General features: G+C 39.1%; 1 protein-coding gene across 1 annotated transcript; it reads right to left on the bottom strand.

Annotated features, from left to right (window-relative positions):
• Positions 1-1304: 1304 nt before the first annotated feature.
• On the bottom strand, positions 1305-2496 carry LOC118749589. Its single transcript, XM_036484398.1, has 2 exons — positions 1439-2496; positions 1305-1355 (listed from the first exon to the last, which is right to left on the bottom strand). Exon 1 carries the CDS (start codon positions 2327-2329, stop codon positions 1625-1627), a length of 705 nt encoding a protein of 234 aa, XP_036340291.1. The 5' UTR covers positions 2330-2496; the 3' UTR covers positions 1305-1355; positions 1439-1624.
• Positions 2497-11823: the final 9327 nt, after the last annotated feature.

The following is an 11823-nucleotide window of genomic DNA, read 5'->3' as shown; positions in this document are numbered from 1 at the left end:
CTAGGTTGACTTCTCTGATATGTTGATCCAAGATTTTCTCCATGCCTTTTAGGAGAAAGGAGCTGAGGCTAATTGGTCTGTAGGATGAAGGCATTTGCTCCGGTTTACCTGCCTTCGGTAAAAATACCACCTTAGCCTCAGTCCATCTACTGGGAATGTGACCCAGTAGGAGCGACGCTCTGTATAGTCTGGAGAGTACTGGGGCTATGTAGTTACTACCTTGTTGGAGTTGACAAGGATAGACCCCATCTGGTCCTGGTGATTTGTATGGGCTGAAGGTAGATACCGCCCATTGCACTCTTTCTACCGTGGTAAGTTTAGTTGCAAGGCTTTGCTCTCTACCAGAAGTGCGTGCTGGGACACCCAATTCCGGTAGATAATAGCCCGCTTTGCAGCCCGGGAAGTGAGTGTCTAGCAGAAGTCTGCAAGTCTCTCCCGGATGCTGAGTATAACTACCATCTGGTTTCTGTAGAGTGCCGATCGTATTTTTGTGTTCCCTATTTAGAGCTTTTTGGAGGCGTACAGCCTCTGGGAGGCTCTTTATTTCCTCGCAGTGGTTTCGCCAGCTAGCTCTTTTGGATTTCCGCAATTCTTTGTTGTAAGAAGTTAGTGCAAGTTTGTACGGATTCCAATCACCCGTATTCTTTGCTCTATTGAATAGTTTTCTGGCTTGGCATCTCATTTGCTCAAGCTTCTTGCTCCACCAAGGCACATCACGTTTGGATTTTACCTTTCCTTGGGGACAGCTACTATTGAAAGCTATTCCAATGTCTGAATGAAGCTGTTCAGCTTCAGTTTCAAGCTCGTGCGCAGTCGTAATTTGACCACCATGGCTGTTTCCACCTTCTTCCATGATAAAGCGAAAGAATTCCCAGTTCGTTTTTCTGGGATTTCTAAAAACTAGTTCATGCTCAGGAAAGTGGCCAATGTCGAATTCTATGTGCATATGGTCCGACATTGATACCTCCCCTGAGACGCGCCAGTTTGTGACAGACGCTGCCATGTTCTGACTACTTAGAGTAAGATCTAAGACTTCCCCTCTAATAGCGTTCCTGAACGTTGGTTCATTGCCATGGTTTATAATACTTATATTATAACTACTTATAAACTCAAGGAGGTACTCACCCCTTTTGTTGGTGTCGGTGCTCCCCCAGACAGTGCTATGGGCATTTGCATCACAGCAGAGGATCCAGGGTATACCACTCTGCCGGCAGTGATCCGTAAGCGCCTTTACCTCAGGTGTCGGGGCTATCTCCTCCTCACCCGGGAAGTACGCGGAGGCAAGTACTGCCTCTTGCACCCCCCCTAGGAGTAGGAATTTTGGCCCATACCGCAACGAGATCTGCCGTAATGAACTGTGAAAGAGGGAGAAACGTTAGTTTGTTACATAATAGCATCGCCGCTCTTGGGCGACAGCTGGCGGCATAGATGATCTTACCGTCCTTTATATTAAGGCCTTTGACGTCACCTCTTAATATCCAGGGTTCCTGGATGAAGGCTACACCTAAGCCTTCGTTTGTGAACCTCCTATGTAAAACATCTGATGCTGCTTTCGCGTGGTGAAGGTTCACTTGGAGGCATTTAATGTGCCTCAGATTTGTGGAGTTTTTGGGGTGAGGTGCCATTACTTGCGGTCATTTCGGCCGCGAGCATCCACCTTCTTCCCCCTGTTGCCCTTCAGCAAGACCGCTTCTTCGGCCGTCCTTGCATCTCCCTTGCCTTTGCGGCTGGACATAGCCGCTTTGGAGCTGCCATGTAGTGGTGGCCGTTTTGCAGGCTTTGGGGATGCGATGGGTCCGACGCTTTTTTGGGCTTCTTCCAGCACCTGTTGTAGGGTCGGGCATGTTGTTGTTGCTGTTTTCGGAGGCGTTGTTGGAGCTTTGTATGCTACGTGTAGCTCTGTGCCAACCTCCGATGACTTCTGCTGCACTTGCGTGTCATTGGGTAGCTGCCTGGGAGCTACGATGACGTCTTTGGAGCAGCAAGGTTGCTCCTCCGAGTTAGGGTATTCGGTGTCGGCGGCATCTTTGTCTACCACGGGCATCGACGGTTTGGCTTTCTCCCTAAGTTTTACTACGCCAAAGCCATAGTTTACCACGTTCCCGCGGTGCTTTAGCGTGTCCGCTGATAGCGGGTCAACTGCAATGGTGATTTCCGCCATTGTTGACCTGCGTACTCGATTCAGAATGCGCCAGTCCGGAATTCTCAGGCCGTCATTCTGTGCCTGAAGCAGACTGAGCGCATCCTCACTGGCAGAGCTGTCCAGCTCCGGGAAGAGTCCCACAAGAATGATGCGGCGAGGTGTTTCTGCCTCCTCGACCACTTTCATCTTCGCCCCCTTCCATGGTGCCAGCTTTGGAACAGTGTTCCGTATCCACCCCGCGGTCGCAGCATCTCTGCAACTGATGGATAGCCATCCCGAGTGGAAGGTGCAACCCTTGAAGATAGGCTTTACAGCGCTAACTGTGTTGCTCCTGACCGCCCTGAGGATGGCATTTTGGATAGCTCTGAGCTCATCCGTTGACCACACTGTGGTTGGATAGTCCTCCGGGACTAAACCCAGCTTCACTCCGCACAGTGCATCCCTAAATGAAACCGGCTCCCCGCGACAATCTGCAGGTGCATGCGGCACAGTTGCCTCCCCGGTGGGCACAGATGCAGTCCCAGCTGGCCTGCCCCCTGCAGATCCCTCACTGGATTTGGCAAATTTCTTCGGGGATCGCCTCTGCGGGGTAGAGCTATCAGACCTAGGTCTTTTTTGGAGAGTTTTTTTTCCCTCCGTGGTGGGCCAACGGGTTCTTTGGCTTTTTCTCTAGCCTGCTCATAGCTCATTCCCTTTTCTATGTACCGCTTGAGGCGTTTCCGACCGGCTCCGCTAAGCCGCTCCCGCTCTCGAGCTTGGTGAGATGGGTTGTTCACCGGAGAGGCAAGCAGCTTCTGCTCATCCTCCGGCGAGATATCAGATAGCGTTCTGACGGGACTCGCATCCTGTCTCACGCTAGTATCCACCATCTCTACGTCATACGAGGGACTATGCGCCCCCAGTAGTTCTGTAGCGATGGTTTCTGTTTCGACAGAAGTCGAAAGGCCAGCATTGGCCATTGTTTGGAGCTGTGCAGCTCCTTCTGGCTTTTGATTTATATAGTTTTTACTATTCATGTGTGTCCCACGAGTATGGGGGAAGGGATGTCAGCTGGGACATAGCCCCCAATATCCCGAGCAAGACTTCTTACAACCAGAGGGCGCCAGGTATCTGGAGGCCACCGTTAAAAGACACACTTACGTAGTGCCATTCATCCCATAAGCACGGTACGGATGACACTCGGAATTACGGGTTTTATCGAGTTGTCCTCTCTATATCCGCCATATTCAGTAGAAGCAGGGGCACCTCTCGCAGGGTGTGACTCGTCGCCACGTATGGTCGGTCTTGAGCCATCCGCTCCTGACTCAGAACATTACAACACGTATGAAGCAATATCAAGAGCCTTGACCCCCTGTCGAGATAAGTCGATCTTCCACTCAGCCATCGATATAATCATACAGAGACTACTATATATACGGTGACAATATATATGTGAGCCGAATATGCCCAACAAACATAGTTTCAAACGTTTGAGAAAAATGTATTTCTCAATTTGATATCAAATGTTTTTCTCAAGTGATTCTCAAATTGAAAACGACGTTTAAATTTTACATTTGAAATTCATTTGAGGTTAATTTGAAGGAAGATGTCAAGTTTCAAACGATATAAAAATGCGCGGTTAAATCAAAAATTGTAAGAATAAAATTAAGATCAATTGAAAAAAACCAATGAATAGAAAAAAATTTTCAAAGAGAAAGCCCACAAATAGTGGATTTGATGTTTACGCGGATTGAAGAAGTTGCAGCCCTTCAAAACGTATTTATTATAAATTACTTTACCTTAATTGTTTCTTTTGTTATGTAGATACATATGTACATGGCGAAGAAACAATAAATATAAAATATACATTTCCTATGATAAATTTTATTTCCACATTTGAAGTACAATTGATAAATAACCTTTGAAATCGATTTGAGAGTTAACCATCTTCTCAAATGGAGATCAAACTCCCCTTTTTATTGAGAAAGCTGTAATTTTCAAATCAATATCAAATCATTTTCAAACGTTTGACATTTGAGAAATGCTTTGATTTCAAATCATTCTCAAATGTATATCAAACCTAATTGTTTGCTGGGTGGGACAAAAAATAATTTTGGAAATTTTTTCCACACTGTTTTCCCTGAAACAGTATCCCTATAGAAACATCACAAATTTGTAGGAAATTCTTGAGATTTTTACCCCGTAAAATAAAAAAAAAATCGTTAAATTTTAGTATAATAAAGTGAAATTTTAAGTCGGTAAGGCTTACCACTAATTTTTGGCAATTTTTTTTTGTTGACGGTGTTACACATTTTTTTCATACAAAATAAGTATGTTCGACCATTTTTTTGTAAGAGAAGCAAATGAGCAGCACTTTCCACTCGCACCTTATTATTCTCAATTTTAATAAGTTACAAAACTGCAACCCAAATTTTTTTCTAAAGATTCCAATTAAAAAGTTTGAAAATTTGGCGAAACATTGCAGAACTAATTTTTATAGTTTTTTGCACAAAGTTGGAAATTTGGTATTATATGGTTTTTGTTAGGAAAAAAGCACATAAATAATAAACGTTAAATAAACTAGGACAAATAGCCAAAATTCATCAATATTTATTCAAAATTGATATACACAATCGCTATTTAGCAAAGGAATGGTTTTTCAGGAAATTTTAGGAAAAACTACTAGACCGATCTCGACCACATTTGGTATAAACATTGTGCTTAGTCTCCTTAAGTACCATCTTGAATATTTTCGAAATATTTCTATCGGACCAACGATGCGTTTTTCTTGAACACCTACACCAAGGGTTCTTAAACTTTTAAGATGGTGGAACCCTTACTAAACACCTTTAATTTTATGGAACCCCACATCAAATTACTAAAAATCAAAAGCAGTGCAATTTAAATATGAATACTAGAAGTAGTATACATACTTTAAATTTTAATGTGAAGAATGAAATTGTTTCACTGTTATTAATTATTGTATAAAATAGAAGTTCGATATAATGTCTGAAAGCTGCATGCGCATTTCTGGGGTAGCATCCAATTTCGACATGAATTTGTTTTTTGTTTTGTATAAGTGTAAGCTGAAAACCCTGTTGACAGAGTACGTTGTGACAGAAGGAAGCAAAATTAAGATGGCCTTTTTAGCGACTTCATGATATTTACTCTTAACACTAACCCAAAACTCTTTCAGAGACGCAGATTCAAATGTTTGTTTCAATGTCTAGGTACTCTGGAGATCTATGAATGCTTCGTAAATGGATTTTGTACCAAACCGATATTACTACTACCATCCGAAAAATAATGTAACTAAGATTTCAGATGATTTACCTAGTGCCTAGTTATGACATTTCACATTTCACTAGCTTACCCGGCGAACTTCCTCTCGCCCAACATTTATACAACATTTTATTTATCTAATGTGATTATGGCTTTCGGGTCGTCAGAAGGCATATCTTTCATTGCCATTTTCGATATACTCAACGTTGCGGCATGTCGAAGTAATTGGACATTCACGGTACTTCTCACTGTACGATGCATATCGGGATTCCGCTTTTATTTTAGTTGTTAAGGAGCATGAATTCGCGACGCAAGCACTCAAAGCCGTTGATTAAGTTGGGCGCGTTGCTGAGGATTTTGATGTGCACTGCTAATCGCCAATCTTTGTAAATTGCGATTGCGTGAGCCAATGTTTCATTTTCTCCCAGTCGGTTCACTTTTCACTTTTGGTTTCCATGTATTTACTATGGGCGGTTGAAAAATTTTCGGGTGAATTTTTTTCCGGGCGAAACTCGGGATAAAGTTGAATTCTGATCGGCGAATGGTTTACGGACACTGAAAGTACAAAGCCGATGAATTCAAGCTATCTTCGAAGCAATCGATCCATATTCACTAATGAAATGTACGCGCCAAATATTCTCATTCAGCCTTATCGTGGGTTTCGCCCGAAATTTTTCATTCGGCCGTAGTGAATACATGGAAGCGAAAAGTGAAAAATGAGCCAGTTCGAGGAAAACAACACTTATAAAGCGCATTTTATATTTTTAATCCGAATTCCATTATACAGTTATTCTAATCTAACCTAACCTACATAATGTTTAGCGTTGATACAATTTAAAAAAATAAAAAATTTTGTGTACAAGATCTATGGAAAATTTATTTTCAGGAATTTTCCATTCAGAAAATGTTTTCAGTTTTCCTTGGGTAGAGACAAACACAACAAAAAAGACAGCTCATATAGGACAATCTATTCTAGAGCTATGCTCGGTATTATGTTAACAACTTTGTTTTATACATATACAGTATTGGCCAATACAATAGCACCCCCATTTCAAAGTGATATTGTTTGCCACTCATGTTCATTTATTTATTTTTAAGAATTTTCAATTAAAATACAGTTCATTCTCTCACAAAACTCGCATAAACTCAAGTTTAAAACTTTTTAAAAGACCGCAAAGAAGTGCAACAAATTTTCACCCAAATTTCAAACTTTTTTCTCAGAAGTGGTAGAATTTTTTTGAATACACAGTTTTATAGCCCATTCGATTTTAGTCTAATAATGTGCAAGTTTCAAGTGGCTAAAAATTACGGTTGATTTTTTAGAATTTTTTTCGCCGAGGATGTTGCGGGTTTCTGCCATATAAAAATAAATTGTGTTTAGTCGTTATATGGAAGCAAATGAGACAAAAAAAATCTAAAAAATCAACGGTAATCTTTAGCGACTTGAAACCTGCACATTATTGGACAAAATTGAATGCGCTATAAAACTGTGTACTCAAAAAAATTCTACAGCTTCTGAGAAAAAAGTTTGAAATTTAAGGGAAAGTTTGTTGCACTTTTTTGCGGTCTTTTAAAAAGTTTAAAACATTGGTTTATATGGGTTTTGTTGGAAAATGAACTGTATTTTAATTGAAAATTCTTAAAAACAAATAATTAAACATAAGTGGCAAACAATATCGCTTTGAAAGGGGGGTGCTATAGATATGTCCAATACTGTATGTATGTATATAGATAGTTAAATTTTCTTTTTTCTTTTTCCCTTCAAAATAATTACTTTGGTTAAGAGTGTATTTAAAGGCCTTTCATTCCCTGAATGCGTTGCAATATTTTACTCCATTTATACTTTAGTCACTAAAATTTTAAGCGGGTGGCAACCCTATTAAAAAATTTTATTTTTTTAGCTCAACCGGTGAAGCTTTCCTTCAAAATGGTGTTTTAATTATTCAATTAGATGGAGTATTAGAGAAGATATGGCGCTTCATTGTCCAGATACAGTGCTTTCAGCTTTTTAAAACCCCATTTTTTAATAAATAACTTAATGTGAACAACGTGACAATTTTTCGCAGGTACTTGAGCTCCGTGAGATATAATTCGTTAAATTTTATTAAATATTAATGAAGATACCGTTGGGTAACAGAAAAATACCTTTTAGAAATAAGTATATCGATTTGGCAATACATCGTGTTACTTGTAGAAAGTTGTATATAACAGCCCAAAATACAATAACGCAATTGCAGTTTTTCGAAATCAGCGGTTTTTTAGAAAGTGTGGTGCCCAATGAAGCCTCTCACAACACAGCAGTGGGAGCTGCCAGTACTTCTCAGTTTAGCCCAAATTCTAAATTCACTGCCACTGCCTTCATCGCAGCAAACTTAGCATGTTGAATTTGACATAAATGAAACGCAGCCAAGTTCGGTTTATGTCACTGAAGCCTAAAAGGAAACAAAAAATGTAAACAAACAAAAGGAATGTATTTTCTGCGGCAGTGACTGCCAATATTATCAGTAACAGCTGGTTTTAAAAACTGTCACTGCCACTGCCACTGCGCTATTGTATTTTGGGCTAACCCTTTGGCGACAGCGGCCGCCAACAACACATACCGGTTAGAAAAATAACAAGCTAGGAAGCGCATGCTCAACGCTCTTATGTAGTTACTAGCAAATGCCCGCTTGCTTCGCGGCGCCTAATAAGATCTTTTGCGTTGGCCAATTTAAAAATAGCGTTTAAAAGCAAAAGCATCCTGTAAAGTAAAAATGTTTAGTTTAAATTGAAACGACTAAAAAACGGAATCCTCCTCACACATATGCCAAGAATAGTAACGCTGTGATTCCATATGGAATACTAATCCTTTTCGATGTAATGCGTTTTACCTATGGTCTTATTTCCACCTGTGAGATCTCTGCCAAGCGTACGTAATATTCTTCTATGATCCTGCAACTTCAGCATTGGTCCGGTATACCATGTAAGCCAATAAAAGTCCTTATACAGAAACTCAAGAGCACAGACGAGCGTTTTCAATTATAGGAGGGCCAAAAATCCTCGCTGCCCCACAGGATGAAAAGTTTTCGCGTACATTGGCTAAATGAGTCGTGTGATCTCATGAATATCGTTCAAATGAAGCCATGGGTTCCTTCTTGGACAGATGTGGTCGAATCTTTCTTTGTCAATTCGCCACTTTTACAATTCGTCTTAATATTTATGAATTGGGTTCTTTTAGTCTTGCTGCTGTAATAACGGTCGCCTCGAGCAACTTCGTCAATCGGAGGTAGATGCAAGATCGCGCTTACACAGTCTTACGGTCTTTATATGCATACTTAAACGCATCCTTGATTTAGCCATCTGAAAAGTAAATTCGTCTAAGACAAACATAGGGCCAAAGCAGAACAAACCCCGCAGGGGGTTTCTATATATTTCGGGTCCAGCGTCAACCATTGGGTCCCTTTTCTGCAAAACCTTTGCTTGTCATGAAATGAATACGAATTATGAATTGCAATCAGATTTTATAAAAAATACGGAAAAAATACCTAAACTCCAGCGGTCCATTTTTAGTAAAGGAATTTTTCATCATACAGGTAGTCACGCGAATTTGAACGAAATTTGTTAATAAATACGACTTTTATAAGTAACTCTACTCCAGCGCCACCAGCGTGTTTTCTTGTAGCCTATAATACGACCATATATGAAAGGTATAACCTCCGACAATTTGACTGGGCTCTATTGAATGGTTTTTGAGTTTAGTCCGAAAAACGGAAATGGCTATCATTTTATGTATGTAATCTGCCTTATCCTGAGTTTCGCCTGAACAAAATTCACGCGAAAATTTTGATTCCCCTATAGTAACTACATGGAAACCAAAAGCGAAAAGTGAACCGGTTCAGGGTAGATGAAACTCATGATAAGGCTGAATATGTTTCGAATGAAAAATAAAATCATCATGGAAGTAATAAACGTTTCGAATGTGTATTAACAAAATAGGTTCATAAATACGGCTTTTATAAATAACTTGACTCCAGCACCATCTAGAGGGCCGTTTTTCGCAGTGCTTTTTTCTTCATGCTTACGAAATCGGTTCATAAATACAACTTTTATAAATAACTCGACTGCCGCACCACCTAGCGGGTTTATTTTTGGTGAACGTGTTTGCTATCATGCTGGTAGCTCACATTTTGAATTTAAAAGAAATGGTCCATAAATACGATTTTTATAAATAACTCGACCCCAGCGCCACCTACCGAGTTTTCTGGTAGCCTATAATAGGGCCATATACGCAAGGTATAACCTCTGAAAATTTGACTAAAATCTATGCAGTAGTTTTTGAGTTAACTCCGAACAACGAAAACGGCTATTATTTTATATATATGGATGGCTCTCAGTACGGCAATCATACCAATTACGAGTACATTTGTATACTTGAAAATAGATCATTGCGTCTCGGTCAAGCTGTTTATAAAACTTTTCTTTTTGTGTGCAACTCAAACCGAACGCCGTGCTTATTCATACCAAAATTAATTTCGCAGAACCCTTGTGAGTTTTCTACGGAACCCTTGGGTTCCACGGAACACACTTAAAGAAGCCCTGACCTACACTATTGATGGTTGTTGTAGGTGAGAACTATATTGCGATACACATGAGCGCAATTATCGGTGCCTGCTTTAAAATTCATCATTTTATTATTAGGGGTGTTCATGATATGTGGCATCTCCAAAACATATCGTTTATTATAATTTTTCTCTTGCAAGATTGCTACATTTTCTAAGTCAGGATAATAGATTTTTAAGTATACGGGCAACATATTTACATAAATTAAAAATCCTCAAAATATAATGCAAATGACGCCATGAAATTCAGGAAAATATTGGAAGTACGTTTATTTATGACAATGAAAGTTTATGCCGATTTCGTTTCTACAGAAAAATGCAACCTTCTCTTTGCCCTCTACGCACAAACATTAAGAAGAGGGCGATGAAAATACAGCATTTTTTGTAGAAACGAAAACGCCATTAGTGCCATTTGATTTCGAATTTCGAGAAAGACTCGTAACAATTAACAACGATCATTAGCTAAATATTTAGATGACTTATTTGCAATAATTAAAACAAATATGGACAAGATGCTCAACACTCTAAACAACTATAATAAAACAGTAAAATATACAATCGGAATAGAAAAGGATGGACGATTGCCGTATCTGGACACCCTTGTAATTAGAAAGAACAATAGAATAACATTCGACTGGTATAAAAAACAGACAGCATCAGGGAAGCTCATAAATTTCAACTCCAAAAATGAGAAGAAAACAATTCTAAGTACGGTTAGCAATTTTATAAGAAGAGTTCTCTCCATAAGTGACAAAATTTATCACAAGAAGAATATTAGCATGATTAAAGAAATCCTAGGAGGGAAAAAATAAAGATTTAAATAATAAAGTTTATAAATCGGCGACCTACATATGTATATTCCGGGATTATCGGAGAGGATTAAATATTCTAAAATACATGACAAGGAGAATTTTCAAATAGCATTCACTTATGACAACACATTACAGCAAATCTACAGCAATACCAAAGACAAAATTCCAAGAAATGAGAAATGTGACGTAGTTTACAAAATACTACGCAATGGGTACGGGTCCCACATAATCAATATGGTATACATATATGGGGACAACAAAATCTAAACTAATGACAAGGATTTCCGCTCACGAGTCTAACATTAAGTTAAGGGGCAAATCGTCGGAGAATAAGACGGCCTTGTCATCTCACTGTCAGGAAATGGGGCATTATTCTGACTTTGAAAATGTAGCAATCTGGCAAGAAGAGACAGATTATAATAAACGATGTTTTGGAGATACTACAATTATGAACACCCCTAATATTAAAAAGATGAATTTTAAAACAGACACCGATAATTACGCGCACGTGTATCGCAATGTAGTTTTCACCCACAACCACAATCAATAGTGTAGGTGTCAGGTTTTCATGAAAAAACGAATCGTCGGCCCGATGACAACATTTCTTCGGACAACAATAATGTAATGTTGGGATGATACCTACACTGGCGGCAGAAATAATAGACTCGTCGTACTTTTAAGAATTTTGGCTATATTTCTTTAGTTTATTTTAAGATAAATATTTTTTTATAAAAACCTAGGTAGTTATACAACAAACATCATATAAATCGGCTTTTCAAACTTTGAACACAAATTATTAAAATTCGACAAATTTTCACCAAATTTTCAACTTTTTATTCAGAGTTTTTAGAAACTGGTATGCAGTTTTGTAGCCCATTCAATTTTGGTATGATAAAGTGCAAGTTTTAATTCGTTACCAAATACCGTTGATTTTTAAGTTTTTTTTGCTTACGGTGTTACGCATTTTTCCCCATACAAAGTGTGCTCGACAATTTTTTTATATGGAAGA

The sequence above is a fragment of the Rhagoletis pomonella genome, unplaced genomic scaffold (assembly GCF_013731165.1).
Source record: "Rhagoletis pomonella isolate Grant_MI unplaced genomic scaffold, Rhpom_1.0 Rhpom_scaffold_00021, whole genome shotgun sequence".
Lineage (NCBI taxonomy): Eukaryota > Metazoa > Arthropoda > Insecta > Diptera > Tephritidae > Rhagoletis > Rhagoletis pomonella.
This window is presented reverse-complemented; position numbering and strand designations above follow the sequence as displayed.